Here is a 24,730-nt window from a genome sequence, read left to right as displayed (position 1 = left end):
CTAACTCTTTTATTTCTTGTGTTTCCTACAGTTCTACCTCCAGGATACAAAAAGCAGTAACGGGACGTTCATCAACAGCCAGCGTCTGAGCCGGGGGTCCGAGGAAAGCCCCCCCTGCGAGGTCCTCTCTGGCGACACCATCCAGTTTGGGGTTGACGTCACAGAGAACACGCGCAAAGGTACACACACACACACACACACACACACACACACACACATCAAGTGTATGGATAGTACACATCAGAGTTTTAGAGGGGAAACCGACGTGTTCCCGAGAGTCTTCTCTTTCAGTGTTGTTCAGGCCAGCTGGGTAGTGGCAGGTTGTTATAGACAGTGTTGTTCAGGCCAGCTGGGTAGTGGCAGGTTGTTATAGACGGTGTTGGTCAGGCCAGCTGGGTAGTGGCAGGTTGTTATAGACTGTGTTGGTCAGGCCAGCTGGGTAGTGGCAGGTTGTTATAGACAGTGTTGTTCAGGCCAGCTGGGTAGTGGCAGGTTGTTATAGACGGTGTTGGTCAGGCCAGCTGGGTAGTGGCAGGTTGTTATAGACTGTGTTGGTCAGGCCAGCTGGGTAGTGGCAGGTTGTTATAGACAGTGTTGTTCAGGCCAGCTGGGTAGTGGCAGGTTGTTATAGACTGTGTTGGTCAGGCCAGCTGGGTAGTGGCAGGTTGTTATAGACAGTGTTGGTCAGGCCAGCTGGGTAGTAACAGGTTGTTATAGACAGTGTTGTTCAGGCCAGCTGGGTAGTGGCAGGTTGTTATAGACGGTGTTGTTCAGGCCAGCTGGGTAGTGGCAGGTTGTTATAGACAGTGTTGGTCAGGCCAGCTGGGTAGTAACAGGTTGTTATAGACTGTGTTGGTCAAGCCAGCTGGGTAGTGGCAGGTTGTTATAGACGGTGTTGTTCAGGCCAGCTGGGTAGTAACAGGTTGTTATAGACAGTGTTGTTCAGGCCAGCTGGGTAGTAACAGGTTATAGACGGTGTTGTTCAGGCCAGCTGGGTAGTAACAGGTTGTTATAGACGGTGTTGTTCAGGCCAGCTGGGTAGTAACAGGTTGTTATAGACTGTGTTGGTCAGGCCAGCTGGGTAGTAACAGGTTATAGACTGTGTTGGTCAGGCCAGCTGGGTAGTAACAGGTTGTTATAGACAGTGTTGTTCATGCCAGCTGGGTAGTAACAGGTTGTTGTAGACTGTGTTGGTCAGGCCAGCTGGGTAGTAACAGGTTGTTATAGACAGTGTTGGTCAGGCCAGCTGGGTAGTAACAGGTTGTTATAGACAGTGTTGTTCAGGCCAGCTGGGTAGTGGCAGGTTGTTATAGACAGTGTTGTTCAGGCCAGCTGGGTAGTGGCAGGTTGTTATAGACAGTGTTGGTCAGGCCAGCTGGGTAGTAACAGGTTGTTATAGACTGTGTTGGTTAGGCCAGCTGGGTAGTAACAGGTTGTTATAGCTGCTGTGTGTGTGGCTGGCCTGCCTGTATTAGACTGGGCCTGATGTGTGGTTGGCCTGCCTGTATTAGACTGGGCCTGATGTGTGGTTGGCCTGCCTGTATTAGACTGGACCTGATGTGTGGTTGGCCTGCCTGTATTAGACTGGGCCTGCTGTATGTGTGGTTGGCCTGCCTGTATTAGACTGGACCTGCTGTGTGTGTGGCTGGCCTGCCTGTATTAGACTGGGCCTGCTGTATTAGACTGGGCCTGATGTGTGGCTGGCCTGCCTGTATTAGACTGGATCTGCTGTCTGGTTGGCCTGCCTGTATTAGACTGGACCTGCTGTGGCCTGGTTGGCCTGCCTGTATTAGACTGGACTGTATTAGACTGGACCTGATGTCTGTATTAGACTGGACCTGCTGTGTGTGTGGTGGTCTGGCCTGCCTGTATTAGACTGGACCTACTGTATTAGACTGGACCTGCTGTGTGGTTGGCCTGCCTGTATTAGACTGGACCTGCTGTGTGGCTGGCCTGCCTGTATTAGACTGGACCTAGACTGTTGACCTGCCTGTATTAGACTGGACCTGCTGTGTGAGTGGTTGGCCTACCTGTATTAGACTGGATCTGCTGTGTGAGTGGTTGGCTTGCTTGTATTAGACTGGACCTGCTGTGTGTTTGGCCTGCTTGTATTAGACTGGACCTGCTGTGTGGTTGGCCTGCCTGTATTAGACTGGACCTGCTGTGTGTGTGGTTGGCCTGCCTGTATTAGACTGGACCTGCTGTGTGTGTGGTTGGCCTGCCTGTATTAGACTGGACCTGCTGTGTGTGTGGTTGGCCTGCCTGTATTAGACTGGACCTGCTGTGTGTGTGGTTGGCCTGCCTGTATTAGACTGGACCTGCTGTGTGTGTGGTTGGCCTGCCTGTATTAGACTGGACCTGCTGTGTGGTTGGCCTGCCTGTATTAGACTGGACCTGCTGTATTAGACTGGACCTGCTGTGTGGTTGGCCTGCCTGTATTAGACTGGACCTGCTGTGTGTGGCTGGCCTGCCTGTATTAGACTGGACCTGCTGACCCTGTATTAGCCTGCCTAGACTGTGTGTGTGGTTGGCCTGTATTGGATTGGACCTGCTGTGTGTGTGGTTGGCCTGCCTGCCTGCTGTGTTGTGGTTGGCCTGCCTGTATTAGACTGGACCTGCTGTGTGTGTGGTTGGCCTGCCTGTATTAGACTGGACCTGCTGTGTGTGGTTGGCCTGCCTGTATTAGACTGGACATGCTGTGTTGTTGGCCTGCCTGTATTAGACTGGACCTGCTGTGTGCGTTGGCCTGCCTGTATTAGACTGGACCTGCTGTATTAGACTGGACCTGCTGTGTGCGTTGGCCTGCCTGTATTAGACTGGACCTGCTGTGTGTGTTGGCCTGCCTGTATTAGACTGGACCTGCTGTATTATACTGGACCTGTTGTATTAGACTGGACCTACTGTGTGCGTTGGCCTGCCTGTATTAGACTGGACCTGCTGGACCTGTGTGTGTTGGCCTGCCTGTATTAGACTGGACCTGCTGTGTGTGTTGGCCTGCCTGTATTAGACTGGACCTGCTGTGTGTTGGCCTGCCTGTATTAGACTGGACCTGTTGTGTGTGTTGGCCTGCCTGTATTAGACTGGACCTGCTGTGTGTGTTGGCCTGCCTGTATTAGACTGGACCTGCTGTGTGTGTTGGCCTGCCTGTATTAGACTGGACCTGCTGTGTGTGTTGGCCTGCCCTATATTAGACTGGACCTGCTGTGTGTGTTGGCCTGTCTGTATTAGACTGGACCTGCTGTATTAGACTGGACCTACTGTGTGTTGGCCTGCCTGTATTAGACTGGACCTGCTGTGTGTGTTGGCCTGCCTGTATTAGACTGGACCTGCTGTGTGTGTTGGCCTGCCCTATATTAGACTGGACCTGCTGTATTAGACTGGACCTGCTGTGTGCGTTGGCCTGCCTGTATTAGACAGATGTTTACCCTGCTTTAGAGACTGTGGGAGAATGCAACTTTTACATGGATCTTCTGCCTGTTTTCCCGGAGCGTTATCAGTGAATCTTTACTGTTGGTCATATTGTTTATATAGGATTTTGGTGGTGTTGATGTTAATATAACCCGTTTGTGTGTTCCAGTCACTCATGGCTGCATAGTGTCTACAATCAAGCTGTTTCTACCTGACGGCATGGAGGCTCGACGACGATCAGAGTAAGTAGTAGACAGGTTAATTAAATACGTGCAAGTTGTACTAATATGTAGCCGATAGTTCTGCACTCTGGCATTACCATTCAACTGTTGTTACCAACGACCAGCGATGGGGTCGCTAGGAGACCAGCGATGGGGTCGCTAGGAGACCAGCGGAGGGGTCTCTTGCTGTATGAGATGGAGGGAGGAGGAGGAGGAGAGGTAGACGACGAGGAGGTTGGGATGACTGAGACAGCTGCTCAGCCCCCACACTGTTTCTGCGTCTCCTCACAGAGCCCATCTGTGTGCTTAAACAAATGCGGTTTCTTCTGACAATTGTGATGTACAAGCTGTGGCGTAAGGGGACGACGATCGAGTAAGAGGCACTCCGTCATTTCGATTAAGACATTAACGAGTGAGCTAGGACTGACTTCGTCAATATAACTTTGTTTAGCACTTTTGAAATGTACAGCGACAGAATTCAGAACATGGGACTTTTTTTTTGTTTTACAGTATTCTCCCTGTACGCCAGGGCTGCACAACTCTCCTCCTGGAGATCTACCTTCCTGTGGGTTTTCAGTCCATCCCTCTTCCTGGAGATCTACCTTCCTGTGGGTTTTCAGTCCAACCCTCTTCCTGGAGAACTACCTTCCTGTGGGTTTTCAGTCCAACCCTCTTCCTGGAGATCTACCTTCCTGTGGGTTTTCAGTCCATCCCTCTTCCTGGGGATCTACCTTCCTGTGGGTTTTCAGTCCATCCCTCTTCCTGGAGATCTACCTTCCTGTGGGTTTTCAGTCCAACCCTCTTCCTGGGGATCTACCTTCCTGTGGGTTTTCAGTCCATCCCTCTTCCTGGGGATCTACCTTCCTGTGGGTTTTCAGTCCATCCCTCTTCCTGGAGATCTACCTTCCTGTGGGTTTTCAGTCCATCCCTCTTCCTGGAGATCTACCTTCCTGTGGGTTTTCAGTCCATCCCTCTTCCTGGAGATCTACCTTCCTGTGGGTTTTCAGTCCAACCCTCTTCCTGGGGATCTGCCTTCCTGTGGGTTTTCAGTCCATCCCTCTTCCTGTGGGTGTTCAGTCCATTCCTCTTCCTGTGGGTGTTCAGTCCATTCCTCTTCCTGTGGGTTTTCAGTCCATTCCTCTTCCTGGAGATCTACCTTCCTGTGGGTTTTCAGTCCATCCCTCTTCCTGGAGATCTACCTTCCTGTGGGTTTTCAGTCCATCCCTCTTCCTGGAGATCTACCTTCCTGTGGGTTTTCAGTCCAACCCTCTTCCTGGGGATCTGCCCTCCTGTGGGTTTTCAGTCCATCCCTCTTCATGTGGGTTTTCAGTCCATCCCTCTTCCTGTGGGTGTTCAGTCCATCCCTCTTCCTGTGGGTGTTCAGTCCATTCCTCTTCCTGTGGGTGTTCAGTCCATTCCTCTTCCTGTGGGTTTTCAGTCCATTCCTCTTCCTGTGGGTTTTCAGTCCATTCCTCTTCCTGTGGGTTTTCAGTCCATTCCTCTTCCTGTGGGTTTTCAGTCCATTCCTCTTCCTGTGGGTTTTCAGTCCATTCCTCTTCCTGTGGGTTTTCAGTCCATTCCTCTTCCTGTGGGTTTTCAGTCCATTCCTAATTTAACACACCTAATTCTACTTATTAGCAGCTCAACAAGACCTTAACTAGCTGAATCAGATATGCTAAATTAGAGTTGGACTGAACCTACAGAACAGTAGATCTCCAGGAAGAGGGTTGTGCAGCTCCGCTGTACACCAAGTCAAAACCGTAGGATAAATAACGGGGACATGTAAGCAGACAATTATATTACTCTAAAACAGGTTAGACTACATGTGCACCACAAAGTCAGAACAGTAGGTAAAACGAAGAGGGCTAAATAGACCAAATTATTAGGGTGAGGCACATGGGCAACTAACATCTTATTACACAACAATTACTTAGCTACAGTATACATATCTCCCTGGTATATTACATCATTTATGCAGCAGCATGCTATACATTTTTGGTCTCATCTTGTTTTGCTGTGGTCACTTGAACAGGAAGGTGGTCCTTCGTGGGCCAATTTTGTCATCAGTCTGATATTCTCTGGATTTATGATGCTTTCAAAGACAACTGTGAACTCAAGGGGAAAAAACACGGTTGAATCATGACGTCAGTGATCTTCAGGTTGGAGCTCTAGAAAGAGGCCCGAGTTCCCGACTTGGAATCATGACGTCAGTGATCTTCAGGTTGGAGCTCTAGAAAGAGGCCCGAGTTCCCGACTTGGAATCATGACGTTAGTGATCTTCAGGTTGGAGCTCTAGAAAGAGGCCCGAGTTCCCGACTTGGAATCATGACGTCAGTGATCTTCAGGTCGGAGCTCTAGAAAGAGGCCAGAGTTCCCGACTTGGAATCATGACGTCAGTGATCTTCAGGTTGGAGCTCTAGAAAGAGGCCCGAGTTCCCGACTTGGAATCATGACGTCAGTGATCTTCAGGTTGGAGCTCTGATCTTCAGGTTAGTGATCTTCAGGTTGGAGCTCTAGAAAGAGGCCCGAGTTCCCGACTTGGAATCATGACGTCAGTGATCTTCAGGTCGGAGCTCTAGAAAGAGGCCAGAGTTCCCGACTTGGAATCATGACGTCAGTGATCTTCAGGTCGGAGCTCTAGAAAGAGGCCCGAGTTCCCGACTTGGTTCAGTGATCCAGGTTGGACTTGGAATCATGACGTCAGTGATCTTCAGGTTGGAGCTCTAGAAAGAGGCCCGAGTTCCCGACTTGGAATCATGACGACGTCAGTGATCTTCAGGTTGGAGCTCTAGAAAGAGGCCCGAGTTCCCGACTTGGAATCATGACGACGTCAGTGATCTTCAGGTTGGAGCTCTAGAAAGAGGCCCGAGTTCCCGACTTGGAATCATGACGACGCCAGTGATCTTCAGGTTGGAGCTCTAGAAAGAGGCCCGACTTCCCGACTTGGAATCATGACGACGTCAGTGATCTTCAGGTTGGAGCTCTAGTATGTTCTTGACCATTTACAAGCTAGGTTTCTTTTCAATGTTTGAGTTTGCCTCCACTGCTAGCAAAGAGACATCGTCGGAAGATACCGTACCCTATGAAGAAACTGCTTCTCCAATAGAATTCCCCGATCAAACTTGTAGGCGATGTCATGGCGACGTTGGCTAGCTGAGCTCATGTGTAGCAACACATCAGGTCTAACAGCCGTCTCTGTCAAACTGGCTGTTGCTGTTGACCCCTGCCCTCCTATGGCTCTCTCTCTCTCAGTTGTTGCTGTTGACCCCTGCCCTCCTATGGCTCTCTCTCCCTCCGTTGTCGCTGTTGACCCCTGCCCTCCTATGGCTCTCTCTCCCTCAGTTGTTGCTGTTGACCCCTGCCCCCCTATTGCTCTCTCTCCCTCAGTTGTTGCTGTTGACCCCTGCCCTCCTATTGCTCTCTCTCCCTCCGTTGTTGCTGTTGACCCCTGCCCTCCTATTGCTCTCTCTCCCTCAGTTGTTGCTGTTGACCCCTGCCCTCCTATTGCTCTCTCTCCCTCCGTTGTCGCTGTTGAACCCTGCCCTCCTATTGCTCTCTCTCCCTCAGTTGTTGCTGTTGACCCCTGCCCTCCTATGGCTCTCTCTCCCTCCGTTGTCGCTGCTGACCCCTGCCCCCCTATCGCAATGTGTGGACTTTTACAATGCGACCTCTAAAACACACACACACACACACACACACACACACACACAGTCTTGTACAGCTAACCTTGTGGGGACACACAATTCAGTCTCATTCAAAATCCTATTTTCCCTAAACCTAACCGTAACCTGTACTCTTACCCTAACCTTAACCCCAAAAAAACGAAACCTCTCACACTCTCTAGTCCTGTGCGCTCTGGAGCAGGTTTAAGCCAAGGATCTCTCTGTACTTCGCTCCGTTCATCTTTCCCTCGATCCTGACTCGTCTCCCAGTCCCTGCCGCTGAAAAACATCCCCACCGTGTGATACTGCCACTACCATGCTTCACCGTAGGGATGGTGCCAGGTTTCCTCCAGACATGATGCTGCCACTACCATGCTTCACCGTAGGGATGGTGCCAGGTTTCCTCCAGACATGATGCTGCCACTACCATGCTTCACCGTAGGGGTGGTGCCAGGTTTCCTCCAGATGTGACGCTTGGCATTCAGGCCAAAGAGTTCAATATTGGTTTCATCAGACCAGAGAATCTTGATTTTCATGGTCAGACTGCTTTAGGTGCCTTTTGGCAAACTCCAAGCTGCTGTCGTGGCTTTTGTCTGGCCACACTACCATAAAGGCTCGATTGGTGTGGTGTTTTCTTTTTTTTTATTGTGGTTTTGGAGCAGTGGCTTCTTCCTTGCTGAGCGGCCTTTCAGGTTATGTCGATATAGGACTCGTTTTACTGTAGATATAGATACTTTTGCACCTGTTTCCTCCAGCATCTTCACAAGGTCCTTTGCTGCTGTTCTGGGATTGATTCCCACTTTTCACACCGAAGTACGTTCATCTCTAGGAGACAGAACGCGTCTCCTTCCTGAGCGGTATGACGGCTGCTTGGTCCCATGGTGTTTATACTTGCATACTATTGTTTGTACAACAACTATTGTTTGTACAGATGAACGTGGTACCTTCAGGCGTTTGGAAATTGCTCCCAAGGATGAACCAGACTTGTGGAGGTCTACAATTATTTTTCTGAGGTCTTGGCTGATTTCTTTTGATGTCAAGAAAAGAGGCACTGAGTTTGAAGGTAGGCCTTGAAATACATCCGCAGGTACACCTCCAATTGACTGAAATGATGTCAATTAGCCTATCAGAAGCTTCTAAAGCCAAGACATAATTTTCTGGAATTTTCCAAGCTGTTTAAAGGCACAGTCAACTTGGTGTATGTAAACTTCTGACCCACTGGAATTGTGATATAGTGAATTATAAGTGAAATAATCTCTAAACATTTGTTGGAAAAATTACTTGTGTCATACACAAAGTAGATGTCCTAACAGACTTGCCAAAACTATAGTTTGTTACCAAGGAATGTGTGGAGTGGATTTTTAATGACTCCAACCGAAGTGTATGTAAACTTCTGACTTCAACTGTATGTTTAAGGTAGTTCTGTATCTTAAAAAAAAAAATTTGCAACAATGTCAACCGGTTTTTGCTTTGTCATTATGGGGTATGTAGATAGAAAGATTGAGTTGGGTTTCTCAATTTTAGAATCAGGCTGTTACGTAACACAAAATAACATTAGTTTTTGCAGGACATTACACACACACATAATGGAGAAACAGTACATTTTTCATACCCATTTTGACGTGTGAGCACTTTTCAAAACTACTGTCCTGAAATTTGACAAAAGCTCTAAATCACTTTAAATCGGGATTAAAAGTGCTTTCTTCTTGTTCGTTCCTCTGAAATGTATTTCTATTGTCCGGACAGACAGATGTTCTATTTGTACAGGACTCACCTGTCACGGGGTTTTGTCTTGTGAAATGGAATGCCGTCCAACCTGCGTCCTGTTGTGCACCTGGAGAGAACCATGTTATACCTGTACTGGTTTATGTAAACACGGTGTTTTGTGGGCCACAAGGCCAGACAGACACGGGTCCAACTGCTATTCTCTTGCTCCAGTTTTACGTCATCTCTCTCTCTTTATGAACATCACAAGGGATACATCCTTATCATTTGCAGTTAGCTTTTAGCAGATGGGCAGTAAAATGTTGATGAAACCTGAGGGACAATCCATGTATGGGCGCTCTTTGACTCTTCCACCTGGGAGGGGCAGGTACAGGGGGGAGGTTGTTCCTGCAGTGCTGTGTGTGTGTGTGTGTGTGATTGTGACAGGCTGGTTTGAAAATACAGAAGTAGTGTTCTCTTGCTTTGAGAGAACGGAGGTAGCTGAACTGAAGATCCTCGTTGATCAACCAACGGGGATATTACTGACGGGTCTGACGAGACGATTTGTCTACTTATTGTGGTTGGAGCTTACCTGGTTGTGTGAAGCCAAGTGCTTATCAGGTAACCTGACGTGTGTATCAGTGCTTGCAAGTCAATACCTTTTTGTTCATGTGTAGACTAAGTTTGAGACAGATTAGTGTAACTGAAATGACTAGGAAGGAAGTCCTGATGCTGTTTTTCCAGCCGCATGTAGTAGACTATATAAAGTAGAGCAGTAGACTACACCAGAGTCACTGTTATCACAATGAGCCTGTAGGTTTTGTCTGTCTGTTTTGACTGTTTGTCTGTTTTGTGCCATCACCGGTACAGCCCAGCTAGAACTGGAATGAAACCTGTTAGCACACTGGAGGGTAGTGTTAGGTCATGTCTGTTTTGACTCTGTGCCAGCACCGGTACAACACAGCTAGAACTGGAGTGAAACCTGTTAGCGCGCTGTGGAGTATAGCATAACACCGGTAAGCGGCCAGGTAAGTCTGACTAGGGCAATGGGCTAGTTTAATAGCGTGAGATGTAAAGGTGAACCAACTGTTGGCAGGATAGGACGGGGAAAGTTGAACTTTCACAACAATCTTGTTCATTTTGACATAATTATTACTAATACATCAAAAATAAAGCTATTTAAAGGAGCAAAATCAATCCTGTTTTAGTCTTTTAATTTGTATATTATCACAAAGGTAAACATCTGTCTTACAGTGGAGTTAGAGATTTCAGGCGTGAAAAGCGTCTGGGAAGAGGAGCTTCATATAAACAGATGAAGATTATGTCTACAGTTGGGATTCTATAACGGGGTCATGATGGAAACTTAACCGTTTCTTTAGAGGTTTCATTGTTCGTGCCACTTGCCATTCATCGCATTTATTTAGGCTAAATTGTTCGTGCCACTTGCCAGTCACCATATTTCATTCATGTAAATCATGAACCTGATTTGATCTAGGAAATGGGGAGGAAGTGTTCTGGGTTGTCATGGAGCTTGTGAAACACTTAAAAGGTTAAGGTGTGTAAAGGGGATTTTCAGGTGAACAACAGAGAAGCGCAGTCACAGATATAGTCTATCGTAAATAATTTAGTTGTAATTACAAGTTGCAACAGGGAGACTCGGAAGCCGAGAGAATGTCTAATGGGTGTCCTCTGACAAGGCATTGTGTGTGTATATATATTAAATCAAGACGGCACCAAGTGTTCTCTAAACATCAGCCAAAGAGGCTGTACAACGTCACACCAGCTGATACACAATCACACAGTGTCACAGACACTATCAGTGTGTCCCCGGGCAAGTCTGGAGGCTTTAACGTTCAACACTGGAACACATTTGATACTGGCAGTTAAACTAGTCAAAGGTTGAACATTTCAGTACTCAGTTACTGGAGATGAATCAAAATCAAATCATTCCCATTTAAACTGTGTGTGTGTGTGTGTATATACTGTCATACAATATGTTCTAGTAGTCTAAATCAGTGTTTCCCGTTTCTTAGCTCATGGCTCGTTCCTCCTGAGTTGCAGTATAGAACTAGGTGGGAAGTATTCAGCAGATGCAAAAAAGAGAATTACTTTAGTGCAGCGACAACGTCCCCTCAGTGACCGTAAGCACATGCCATGCAGGCTAGAGCTGACGCTTTCAAAATGGCGGGACACTAATCTGGACGCTTATAAGAAATCCTATACGACTTCCGCCGAGCCATCAAGGCGTCAACACAGGACTAACATTGAACCCTACGTCACCGACTCTGACGGTCAACGGATGTGGCAGTTCTTGCAAGCTATCGCGGATTGCAAAAGGAAACCCAGCCACGATCTGCCGAGCGACGCAAACCTACCTGACGAGCTGAGGCAAGCAACGCTGAACCATGCATGAAAGTACCAGCTGTTACAGACGGCTGATTTCGCTCCATGAAATGCTTTAAAAGGCTGGCCATGGCTCACATCAACACCATCATCCCAGAAACCCTGGACCTACTGCAATCCGCCTACCGTCCGAACAGATCCACAGATGACACAATATTTATTGAACTCCACACTGCCCTCTCTGACCTGGACAAGAGGAAGAAAATGAGAGTGCTGTTCATTGACTACAGCTCAGCATTCAACACCATAGTGCCCTCCAAGTTAATCACCCAGCTCAGGACCCTGGGACTAAACACCTCCCCCTTGCAACTGGATCCTGGACTTCCTGACGTGCCACCCCCAGGTGGTAATGGTAGGCAACAATGCATTCGCCATGCTCATCTTCAACACGGGGGCCCCTCAGGGGTGTGTGCTTGTACCCCTGTTTACCCACGACTGCGTGGCTGCGCAGGACTCCAACACCAAGTTTGACATGATGGTGGTAGGAATGATCACCGGCCGTCAGGCAGCCTACAGGGAGGTCGGAGACCTGGCATTATCTATCCTGTTATCTAGTCACTTTACCCCTACCTACAGTATACTGATGCTAGACCAACTTCTCTCTTAATGTCAGCAAGACAAAGAAGATGGTGGACTACAGGAAAGCGAGTTGAGAGCTTCAAGAGTGGGTGTGGAGTACTTCCCAGTAGGTCACTGGGGCTGAGATTCCTGCTGTCTAGGACCTCTATACCAGGTGGTGTCAGAGGAAGGGACAAAATCTTGTTAGACTCTTCTCTCTGCTTCCACACGGCAAGCGGTACCGAATTAATTTAAATAAATGGTCAAATAGCCAATAGGCAACCCATCCCTTATGGGATTAATATACACATTAACAAACATAACGATAATTCACTATGGTAATTAAATGATAACAAACCGGACCCTGAACAGCTATCCCCACGCCATAAGTCTGCTAAATGGACCCAGACTACCTGCATTGACCCTTTCCTTCTATTTTATAAACTCCCTCACTGACTTATCTATATATATACACAAACTGCTCTTTACTCACACATACTGATACTTACACACACTACAAACCCCCACACGCATAATGTGCGTACATGCATACTGATGCTACACACTCAACACACACACAGTGCTTTACTCCATACCTACAGTATACTGCTGCTACTGTCTATCCTTTACCCCTACCTACATACAGTATACTGCTGCTACTGTCTATCCTTTACCCCTACCTACATACAGCATACTGCTGCTACTGTCTATCCTTTACCCCTACCTACAGCATACTGCTGCTACTGTCTATCCTTTACTCCCTACCTACAGTATACTGCTGCTACTGTCTATCCTTTACTCCCTACCTACAGTATACTGCTGCTACTGTCTATCCTTTACCTACAGTATACTGCTGCTACTGTCTATCCTTTACTCCCTACCTACAGTATACTGCTGCTACTGTCTATCCTTTACCCCTACCTACAGTATACTGCTGCTACTGTCTATCCTTTACCCCTACCTACAGTATACTGCTGCTACTGTCTATCCTTTACTCCCTACCTACAGTATACTGCTGCTACTGTCTATCTATCCTTTACCTCTACCTACAGTATACTGCTGCTACTGTCTATCCTTTACCCCTACCTACAGTATACTGCTGCTACTGTCTATTATCTATCCTTTACCCCTACCTACAGTATACAGCTGTTACTGTCTATTATCTATCCTTTACCTCTACCTACAGTATACTGCTGCTACTGTCTATCCTTTACTCCCTACCTACAGTATACTGCTGCTACTGTCTATCCTTTACCCCTACCTACAGTATACTGCTGTTACTGTCTATCTATCCTTTACCCCTACCTACAGTATACTGCTGCTACTGTCTATCTATCCTTTACCCCTACCTACAGTATACAAATCAAATCAAATTTATTTATATAGCCCTTCGTACATCAGCTGATATCTCAAAGTGCTGTACAGAAACTCAGCCTAAAACCCCAAACAGCAAGCAATGCAGGTGTAGAAGCACGGTGGCTAGGAAAAACTCCCTAGAAACGCCAAAACCTAGGAAGAAACCTAGAGAGGAACCAGGCTATGGGATGGCCAGTCCTCTTCTGGCTGTGCCGGGTGGAGATTATAACAGAACATGGCCAAGATGTTCAAATGATCATAAATGACCAGCATGGTCGAATAATAATAATAATAAGGCAGAACAGTTGAAACTGGAGCAGCAGCACAGTCAGGTGGAAGTTGAAACTGGAGCAGCAGCATGGCCAGGTGGACTGGGGACAGCAAGGAGTCATCATGTCAGGTAGTCCTGGGGCATGGTCCTAGGGCTCAGGTCCTCCGAGAGAGAGAAAGAAAGAGAGAAGGAGAGAATTAGAGAACGCACACTTAAGATGCACACAGGACACCGAATAGGACAGGAGAAGTACTCCAGATATAACAAACTGACCCTAGCCCTCCGACACATAAACTACTGCAGCATAAATACTGGAGGCTGAGACAGGAGGGGTCAGGAGACACTGGCCCCATCCGAGGACACCCCCGGACAGGGCCAAACAGGAAGGATATAACCCCACCCACCCTGCCAAAGCACAGCCCCCACACCACTAGAGGGATATCTTCAACCACCAACTTACCATCCTGAGACAAGGCCGAGTATAGCCCACAAAGATGTCCGCCACGGCACAACCCAAGGGGGGGGCGCCAACCCAGACAGGCTGACCACAACAGTGAATCAACCCACCCAGGGACGGCATGAGAGAGCCCCAGTAAGCCAGTGACTCAGCCCCCGTAACAGGGTTAGAGGCAGAGAATCCCAGTGGAAAGAGGGGAACCGGCCAGGCAGAGACAGCAAGGGCGGTTCGTTGCTCCAGAGCCTTTCCGTTCACCTTCCCACTCCTGGGCCAGACTACACTCAATCATATGACCCACTGAAGAGATGAGTCTTCAGTAAAGACTTAAAGGTTGAGACCGAGTTTGCGTCTCTGACATGGGTAGGCAGACCGTTCCATAAAAATGGAGCTCTATAGGAGAAAGCCCTGCCTCCAGCTGTTTGCTTAGAAATTCTAGGGACAATTAGGAGGCCTGCGTCTTGTGACCGTAGCGTACGTGTAGGTATGTACGGCAGGACCAAATCAGAGAGATAGGTAGGAGCAAGCCCATGTAATGCTTTGTAGGTTAGCAGTAAAACCTTGAAATCAGCCCTTGCCTTAACAGGAAGCCAGTGTAGGGAGGCTAGCACTGGAAATCAAATCAAATCAAATTTTATTTGTCACATACACATGGTTAGCAGATGTTAATGCGAGTGTAGCGAAATGCTTGTGCTTCTAGTTCCGACAATGCAGTGATAACCAACAAGTAATCTAACTAACAATTCTAAAACTACTGTCTTATACACAGTGTAAGGGGATAAGGAATATGTACATAAGGATATATGAATGAGTGATGGTACAGAGCAGCATACAGTAGATGGTATCGAGTACAGTATATACATATGAGATGAGTATGTAGACAAAGTAAACAAAGTGGCATAGTTAAAGTGGCTAGTGATACATGTATTACATAAGGATGCAGTCGATGATATAGAGTACAGTATATACGTATGCATATGAGATGAATAATGTAGGGTAAGTAACATTATATAAGGTAGCATTGTTTAAAGTGGCTAGTGATATATTTACATCATTTCCCATCAATTCCCATTATTAAAGTGGCTGGAGTTGGGTCAGTGTCAATGACGGTGTGTTGGCAGCAGCCACTCAATGGTGGCTGTTTAACAGTCTGATAGCCTTGAGATAGAAGCTGTTTTTCAGTCTCTCAGTCCCAGCTTTGATGCACCTGTACTGACCTCGCCTTCTGGATGATAGCGGGGTGAACAGGCAGTGGTTCGGGTGGTTGATGTCCTTGATGATCTTTATGGCCTTCCTGTAACATCGGGTGGTGTAGGTGTCCTGGAGGGCAGGTAGTTTGCCCCCGGTGATGCGTTGTGCAGACCTCACTACCCTCTGGAGAGCCTTACGGTTGAGGGCGGAGCAGTTGCCGTACCAGGCGGTGATACAGCCCGCCAGGATGCTCTCGATTGTGCATCTGTAGAAGTTTGTGAGTGCTTTTGGTGACAGGCCGAATTTCTTCAGCCTCCTGAGGTTGAAGAGGCGCTGCTGCGCCTTCTTCACGACGCTGTCAGTGTGAGTGGACCAATTCAGTTTGTCTGTGATGTGTATGCCGAGGAACTTAAAACTTGCTACCCTCTCCACTACTGTTCCATCGATGTGGATAGGGGGTGTTCCTCTGCTGTTTCCTGAAGTCCACAATCATCTCCTTAGTTTTGTTGACGTTGAGTGTGAGGTTATTTTCCTGACACCACACTCCGAGGGCCCTCACCTCCTCCCTGTAGGCCGTCTCGTCGTTGTTGGTAATCAAGCCTACCACTGTTGTGTCGTCCGCAAACTTGATGATTGAGTTGGAGGCGTGCGTGGCCACGCAGTCGTGGGTGAACAGGGAGTACAGGAGAGGGCTCAGAACGCACCCTGTGGGGCCCCGTGTTGAGGATCAGCGGGGAGGAGATGTTGTTGCCTACCCTCACCACCTGGGGGCGGCCCGTCAGGAAGTCCAGTACCCAGTTGCACAGGGCGGGGTCGAGACCCAGGGTCTCGAGCTTGATGACGAGCTTGGAGGGTACTATGGTGTTGAATGCCGAGCTGTAGTCGATGAACAGCATTCTCACATAGGTATTCCTCTTGTCCAGGTGGGTTAGGGCAGTGTGCAGTGTGGTTGAGATTGCATCGTCTGTGGACCTATTTGGGCGGTAAGCAAATTGGAGTGGGTCTAGGGTGTCAGGTAGGGTGGAGGTGATATGGTCCTTGACTAGTCTCTCAAAGCACTTCATGATGACGGAAGTGAGTGCTACGGGCGGTAGTCGTTTAGCTCAGTTACCTTAGCTTTCTTGGGAACAGGAACAATGGTGGCCCTCTTGAAGCATGTGGGAACAGCAGACTGGTATAGGGATTGATTGAATATGTCCGTAAACACACCGGCCAGCTGGTCTGCGCATGCTCTGAGGGCGCGGCTGGGGATGCCGTCTGGGCCTGCAGCCTTGCGAGGGTTAACACGTTTAAATGTCTTACTCACCTCGGCTGCAGTGAAGGAGAGACCGCATGTTTTCGTTGCAGGCCGTGTCAGTGGCACTGTATTGTCCTCAAAGCGGGCAAAAAAGTTATTTAGTCTGCCTGGGAGCAAGACATCCTGGTCCGTGACTGGGCTGGGTTTCTTCTTGTAGTCCGTGATTGACTGTAGACCCTGCCACATGCCTCTTGTGTCTGAGCCATTGAATTGAGATTCCACTTTGTCTCTGTACTGACGCTTAGCTTGTTTAATAGCCTTGCGGAGGGAATAGCTGCATTGTTTATATTCGGACATGTTACCAGAAACCTTGCCCTGATTAAAAGCAGTGGTTCGCGCTTTCAGTTTCATGCGAATGCTGCCATCAATCCACGGTTTCTGGTTTGGGAATGTTTTTATCGTTGCTATGGGAACGACATCTTCGACGTACGTTCTAATGAACTCGCACACCGAATCAGCGTATTCGTCAATATTTTCATCTGACGCAATACGAAACATGTCCCAGTCCACGTGATGGAAGCAGTCTTGGAGTGTGGAGTCAGCATGGTCGGACCAGCGTTGGACAGACCTCAGCGTGGGAGCCTCTTGTTTAAGTTTCTGCCTGTAGGCAGGGATCAACAAAATGGAGTCGTGGTCAGCTTTTCCGAAAGGGGGGCGGGGCAGGGCCTTATATGCGTCGCGGAAGTTAGAGTAACAATGATCCAAGGTTTTACCACCCCTGGTTGCGCAATCGATATGCTGATAAAATTTAGGGAGTCTTGTTTTCAGATTAGCTTTGTTAAAATCCCCAGCTACAATGAATGCAGCCTCCGGATAAATGGTTTCCAGTTTGCAAAGAGTTAAATAAAGTTCGTTCAGAGCCATCGATGTGTCTGCTTGGGGGATATATACGGCTGTGATTATAATCGAAGAGAATTCTCTTGGAAGATAATGCGGTCTACATTTGATTGTGAGGAATTCTAAATCAGGTGAACAGAAGGATTTGAGTTCCTGTATGTTTCCTTCATCACACCATGTCTCGTTAGTCATGAGGCATACGCCCCCGCCGCTCTTCTTACCAGAAAGATGTTTGTTTCTGTCGGCGCGATGCGTGGAGAAACCCGTTGGCTGCACCGCATCGGATAGCGTCTTCCCAGTAAGCCATGTTTCCGTGAAGCAGAGAACATTGCAGTCTCTGATGTCCCTCTGGAATGCTACCCTTGCTCGGATTTCATCAACCTTGTTGTCAAGAGACTGGACATTGGCAAGAAGAATGCTGGGGAGTGGTGCGCGATGTGCCCTTGTCCGGAGACTGACCAGAAGACCGCTACGTTTCCCTCTTTTTCGGAGTCGTTTTCTTGGGTCGCTGCATGCGATCCATTCCGTTGTCCTGTTTGTAAGGCAGAACACAGGATCCGCGTCGCGGAAAACATATTCTTGGTCGTACTGATGGTGAGTTGACGCTGATCTTATATTCAGTAGTTCTTCTCGACTGTATGTAATGAAACCTAAGATGACCTGGGGTACTAATGTAAGAAATAACACGTAAAAAAACAAAAAACTGCATAGTTTCCTAGGAACGCGAAGCGAGGCGGCCATCTCTGTCGGCGCCGGAAGTGAGTAATATGGAGTAATATGATCAAAGTTTTTGGTTCTAGTCAGGATTCTAGCAGCCGTATTTAGCACTAACTGAAGTTTATTTAGTGCTTTATCCGGGTAGCCGGAAAATAGAGCATTGCAGTAGTCTAACCTAGAAGTGACAAAAGCATGGATTAATTTTTCTGCATCATTTTTGGACAGAAAGTTTCTGATTTTTGCAATGTTACGTAGATGGAAAAAAGCTGTCCTCGAAATGGTCTTGATATGTTCTTCAAAAGAGATCAGGGTCCAGAGTAACGCCGAGGTCCTTCAGTTTTATTTGAGACGACTGTACAACCATTAAGATTAATTGTCAGATTCAACAGAAGATCTCTTTGTTTCTTGGGACCTAGAACAAGCATCTCTGTTTTGTCCGAGTTTAATAGTAGAAAGTTGGCAGCCATCCACTTCCTTATGTCTGAAACACATGCTTCTATACTGCTGCTACTGTCTATCCTTTACCCCTACCTACATACAGTATACTGCTGCTACTGTCTATCCTTTACCCCTACCTACATACAGTATACTGCTGCTACTGTCTATCCTTTACCCCTACCTACATACAGTGTACTGCTGCTACTGTCATCCTTTACCCCTACCTACAGCATACTGCTGCTACTGTCTATCCTTTACCCCTACCTACATACAGCATACTGCTGCTACTGTCTATCCTTTACCCCTACCTACATACAGTATACTGCTGCTACTGTCTATCCTTTACCCCTACCTACATACAGCATACTGCTGCTACTGTCTATCCTTTACCCCTACCTACATACGGCATACTGCTGCCACTGTCTATCCTTTACCCCTACCTACATACAGTATACTGCTGCCACTGTCTATCCTTTACCCCTACCTACATACAGTATACTGCTGCTACTGTCTATCCTTTACCCTTACCTACATACAGTATACTGCTGCTACTGTCTATCCTTTACCCCTACCTACATACAGTATACTGCTGCTACTGTCTATCCTTTACCCCTACCTACATGCTGCTACTGTCTATCCTTTACCCCTACCTACATACAGTATACTGCTGCTACTGTCTATCCTTTACCCCTACCTACATACAGTATACTGCTGCTACTGTCTATCCTTTACCCCTACCTACAGTATACTGCTGCTACTGTCTATCCTTTACCCCTACCTACATACAGTATACTGCTGCTACTGTCTATCCTTTACCCCTACCTACATACAGTATACTGCTGCTACTGTCTATCCTTTACCCCTACCTACATACAGTATACTGCTGCTACTGTCTATCATTTACCCCTACCTACATGCTGCTACTGTCTATCCTTTACCCCTACCTACATGCTGCTACTGTCTATCCTTTACCCCTACCTACATACAGTATACTGCTGCTACTGTCTATCCTTTACCCCTACCTACATACAGTATACTGCTGCTACTGTCTATCCTTTACCCCTACCTACATACAGTATACTGCTGCTACTGTCTATCCTTTACCCCTACCTACAGTATACTGCTGCTAGACCAACTTCTCCCTTAATGTCAGCAAGACAAAGAAGATGATGGCGGACTACAGGAAAGGGAGTTGTTATTAGCTGGTGGTGCTCTCTGTATCTAGCCACGTTATTAGCTGGTGGTGCTCTCTGTATCTAGCCACGTTATTAGCTGGTGGTGCTCTCTGTATATGGCCACGTTATTAGCTGGTGGTGCTCTCTGTATATGGCCACGTTATTAGCTGGTGGTGCTCTCTGTATATGGCCACGTTATTAGCTGGTGGTGCTCTCTGTATATGGCCACGTTATTAGCTGGTGGTGCTCTCTGTATCTAGCCACGTTATTAGCTGGTGGTGCTCTCTGTATCTAGCCACGTTATTAGCTGGTGGTGCTCTCTGTATATAGCCACGTTATTAGCTGGTGGTGCTCTCTGTATCTAGCCACGTTATTAGCTGGTGGTGCTCTCTGTATATGGCCACGTTATTAGCTGGTGGTGCTCTCTGTATCTAGCCACGTTATTAGCTGGTGGTGCTCTCTGTATCTAGCCACGTTATTAGCTGGTGGTGCTCTCTGTATATGGCCACGTTATTAGCTGGTGGTGCTCTCTGTATATGGCCACGTTATTAGCTGGTGGTGCTCTCTGTATATGGCCACGTTATTAGCTGGTGGTGCTCTCTGTATATAGCCACGTTATTAGCTGGTGGTGCTCTCTGTATATGGCCACGTTATTAGCTGGTGGTGCTCTCTGTATCTAGCCACGTTATTAGCTGGTGGTGCTCTCTGTATCTAGCCACGTTATTAGCTGGTGGTGCTCTCTGTATATGGCCACGTTATTAGCTGGTGGTGCTCTCTGTATATGGCCACGTTATTAGCTGGTGGTGCTCTCTGTATATGGCCACGTTATTAGCTGGTGGTGCTCTCTGTATATAGCCACGTTATTAGCTGGTGGTGCTCTCTGTATCTAGCCACGTTATTAGCTGGTGGTGCTCTCTGTATATGGCCACGTTATTAGCTGGTGGTGCTCTCTATTAGCTGGTGGTGCTCTCTGTATGGCCACGTTATTAGCTGGTGGTGCTCTCTGTATCTAGCCACGTTAGCCACGTTATTAGCTGGTGGTGCTCTCTGTATCTGGCCACGTTATTAGCTGGTGGTGCTCTCTGTATATGGCCACGTTATTAGCTGGTGGTGCTCTGTATCGTTATTCGTTATTAGCTGGTGGTGCTCTCTGTATATAGCCACGTTATTAGCTGGTGGTGCTCTCTGTATCTAGCCACGTTATTAGCTGGTGGTGCTCTCTGTATATGGCCACGTTATTAGCTGGTGGTGCTCTCTGTATATGGCCACGTTATTAGCTGGTGGTGCTCTCTGTATATGGCCACGTTATTAGCTGGTGGTGTTATTAGCGTTATTAGCTGGTGGTGCTCTCTGTATATAGCCACGTTATTAGCTGGTGGTGCTCTCTGTATATGGCCAGCGTTATTAGCTGGTGGTGCTCTCTGTATATAGCCACGTTATTAGCTGGTGGTGCTCTCTGTATATAGCCACGTTATTAGCTGGTGGTGCTCTCTGTATCTAGCCACGTTATTAGCTGGTGGTGCTCTTTGTATCTAGCCACGTTATTAGCTGGTGGTGCTCTCTGTATATGGCCACGTTATTAGCTGGTGGTGCTCTCTGTACATGGCCAGGTTATTAGCTGGTGGTGCTCTCTGTATATGGCCACGTTATTAGCTGGTGGTGCTCTCTGTATATGGCCACGTTATTAGCTGGTGGTGCTCTCTGTATATAGCCACGTTATTAGCTGGTGGTGCTCTCTGTATATGGCCACGTTATTAGCTGGTGGTGCTCTCTGTATCTAGCCACGTTATTAGCTGGTGGTGCTCTCTGTATATAGCCACGTTATTAGCTGGTGGTGCTCTCTGTATATAGCCACGTTATTAGCTGGTGGTGCTCTCTGTATATGGCCACGTTATTAGCTGGTGGTGCTCTCTGTATATGGCCACGTTATTAGCTGGTGGTGCTCTCTGTATATGGCCACGTTATTAGCTGGTGGTGCTCTCTGTATATAGCCACGTTATTAGCTGGTGGTGCTCTCTGTATCTAGCCACGTTATTAGCTGGTGGTGCTCTCTGTATATGGCCACGTTATTAGCTGGTGGTGCTCTCTGTATATGGCCACGTTATTAGCTGGTGGTGCTCTCTGTATCTAGCCACGTTATTAGCTGGTGGTGCTCTCTGTATCTAGCCACGTTATTAGCTGGTGGTGCTCTCTGTATATAGCCACGTTATTAGCTGGTGGTGCTCTCTGTATATGGCCACGTTATTAGCTGGTGGTGCTCTCTGTATATAGCCACGTTATTAGCTGGTGGTGCTCTCTGTATCTAGCCACGTTATTAGCTGGTGGTGCTCTCTGTATATAGCCACGTTATTAGCTGGTGGTGCTCTCTGTATATGGCCACGTTATTAGCTGGTGGTGCTCTCTGTATCTAGCCACGTTATTAGCTGGTGGTGCTCTTTGTATCTAGCCACGTTATTAGCTGGTGGTGCTCTCTGTATATAGCCACGTTATTAGCTGGTGGTGCTCTCTGTATCTAGCCACGTTATTAGCTGGTGGTGCTCTCTGTATCTAGCCACGTTATTAGCTGGTGGTGCTCTCTGTATCTAGCCACGTTATTAGCTGGTGGTGCTCTCTAACTAATCGTGTCACTAATTTATATATTTTGGGGGGGAAAGGACCCGTCCGCAAGCATTTCACTTTGTCTATACCCGTTTTACAAAAGCACGTGACAAATATAAAAAGGTTTGATTTGAACAGCATCCTGTGTACAGCGTTATAGTTTATTTGCCATGTCACAGCAGCCTGACCTCGAACAGATTTAGGGCCTATAGTTAGACCTTGATTATAAACCGACTGTGCTTGAGCGTTGCACAACTAGCTTAGTCAGTACTAGAGCTCATTGTCATTCTCTCTGCCACTAGTGTTGAGGCCTCTGCCTGCCCCTTGTAGGTTGAGGCAGGCCGTGTGGTATACACTACAGTTGATGGTGTGTGTGTGGAGTAAGAGCAGCATCAATAGTGTGTTTACATAATGGAGTGTTTGTCTCTATTTAAGATGTGGTTTGGTGTGTGTGTGTGTGTACAGTAGAGCTTTTGTCCTCTCTGTGGATGATGTAAGTTCCACAGTAGTACATACGTTTGAGGAGCAGGAAACCATGTTATCTTTCTAATAGGCTCACAGTCACACTCAGAACATGGCTGCATGCACGGTCCCAAGGTGACCCAGACACCTGGTTCTCTACTCTGTACATGGCTGTGTGCACGGTCCCAAGGTGACCCAGACACCTGGTTCTCTACTCTGTACATGGCTGTGTGCACGGTCCCAAGGTGACCCAGACACCTGGTTCTCTACTCTGTACATGGCTGTGTGCACGGTCCCAAGGTGACCCAGACACCTGGTTCTCTACTCAGTACATGGCACAGTTCCAAGGTGACAGACGCCTGGTTCTCTACTCAGTACATGGCACGGTCGCAAGGTGACAGACACCTGGTTCTCTACTCAGTACATGGCACGGTCGCAAGGTGACAGACACCTGGTTCTCTACTCAGTACATGGCACGGTCCCAAGGTGACCCAGACACCTGGTTATCTACTCAGTACATGGCACGGTCCCAAGGTGACCCAGACACCTGGTTCTCTACTCAGAACATGGCTGTGTGCACGGTCCCAAGGTGACCCAGACACCTGGTTCTCTACTCAGAACATTGCACGGTCCCAAGGTGACCCAGACACCTGGTTCTCTACTCGGTACATGGCTGTGTGCACGGTCCCAAGGTGACCCAGACACCTGGTTCTCTACTCGGTACATGGCTGTGTGCACGGTCCCAAGGTGACAGACACCTGGTGCTCTACTCTGTACATGGCACGGTCCCAAGGTGACAGACACCTGGTGCTCTACTCTGTACATGGTGACAGACACCTGGTTCTCTACTCGGTACATGGCACGGTCCCAAGGTGACAGACACCTGGTTCTCTACTCGGTACATGGCACGGTCCCAAGGTGACAGACACCTGGTTCTCTACTCGGTACATGGCACGGTCCCAAGGTGACAGACACCTGGTTCTCTACTCGGTACATGGCACGGTCCCAAGGTGACAGACACCTGGTTCTCTACTCGGTACATGGCACGCAGATCAGTAAAAATGGTAGGAGAACTTGGCACTGGAAAAGGTTGCCGAACGCTAACAGCAGCTGGTGGAAGGTTTGTTTTTCTTCTTCTGGTTAGGCTATATTGATCTCTGGCACCCTCCTTTTTAGTCATTCGTGTCTTCAATTTTAATCACAGTGCTTAAAGCATCAGACAAGCTCAGTAGCGAACGTATAGTTGATTTTATTCAAACATAGGGTGTCTCTATATGGAAAAATACTCTTTATTTTATTATTTTTTTACATTTAGACCAATCGATTGGTCAACCGATATTCTTTTGTCGAGAACAGCCCTAGGATGAATTAATTATTTTCTCTGAGTCACTAGGCCAGACATACTCAACTGGCGAGCCACTGTCTGAATCCAGACCCAATAGCGGGTACCGAATTCTTTATTTTGTATAGAAAACTCAGGCTTTCAACTTATTGCTGTTGAAGTTGTAACAGTAGAATGGATTCAATATTGTATTTAGTGCACGGCGTTTGTCCTCATGTCGTTCACTGACAGACCTTAGAACTATTTATAGTTACTGAGCTTTAAAATGTTAAATGTCCTTCGCCAGCAAAGAGTGTGAAGAGTTTAGGGGTCGTGATTTGGGGGGGGGTTCTACACCAATGAATCTGTGTCCATCCGGAACTTTGCCTTCTAGGAAATTTGTGTAAACTAATAGCCAAATAGTCCCTGAGTACTGCTGTACTAGGCTGTGCACTGCGGTCACTGACACTGCACCAACAATACCCACACGTTCGCCCTAGGGATGGTGGTATCCAGATTTTCATAGCGTTTCTGTACCGAGGTGTATACGGTAGAGGGCTGCATTTCCGCAGGTCCTGACACAGATAATTTCTCATGCTGTGAGGAGCAGGCGGTCAGACGGACGACTGTGATGAGAATATTTCCCGTAGATCATTT

General features: G+C 47.7%; 1 protein-coding gene across 13 annotated transcripts in view; it reads left to right on the top strand.

The window, feature by feature from the left end:
* slmapa (sarcolemma associated protein a) overlaps positions 1-24,730 on the top strand; it is a 192,516-nt gene that overhangs the window by 32,427 nt on the left and 135,359 nt on the right. For 12 of the 13 annotated variants that reach the window (XM_065004686.1, XM_065004679.1, XM_065004683.1 and 9 more), the window contains exons 2-3: positions 32-179; positions 3,578-3,650. In XM_065004686.1, coding sequence (XP_064860758.1) covers positions 32-179; positions 3,578-3,650 — 221 coding nt within the window. Of the gene's footprint in view, positions 1-31; positions 180-3,577; positions 3,651-9,424; positions 9,617-24,730 lie in introns of those variants that run through there. The other variant, XM_065004696.1, reaches the window with a different exon arrangement.

The sequence above is a fragment of the Oncorhynchus nerka genome, linkage group LG2, assembly GCF_034236695.1.
Source record: "Oncorhynchus nerka isolate Pitt River linkage group LG2, Oner_Uvic_2.0, whole genome shotgun sequence".
Classification (NCBI taxonomy): domain Eukaryota; kingdom Metazoa; phylum Chordata; class Actinopteri; order Salmoniformes; family Salmonidae; genus Oncorhynchus; species Oncorhynchus nerka.
The sequence above is the reverse complement of the archived record's forward strand: the minus strand, read 5'-3'. Positions and strand labels throughout refer to the sequence as shown.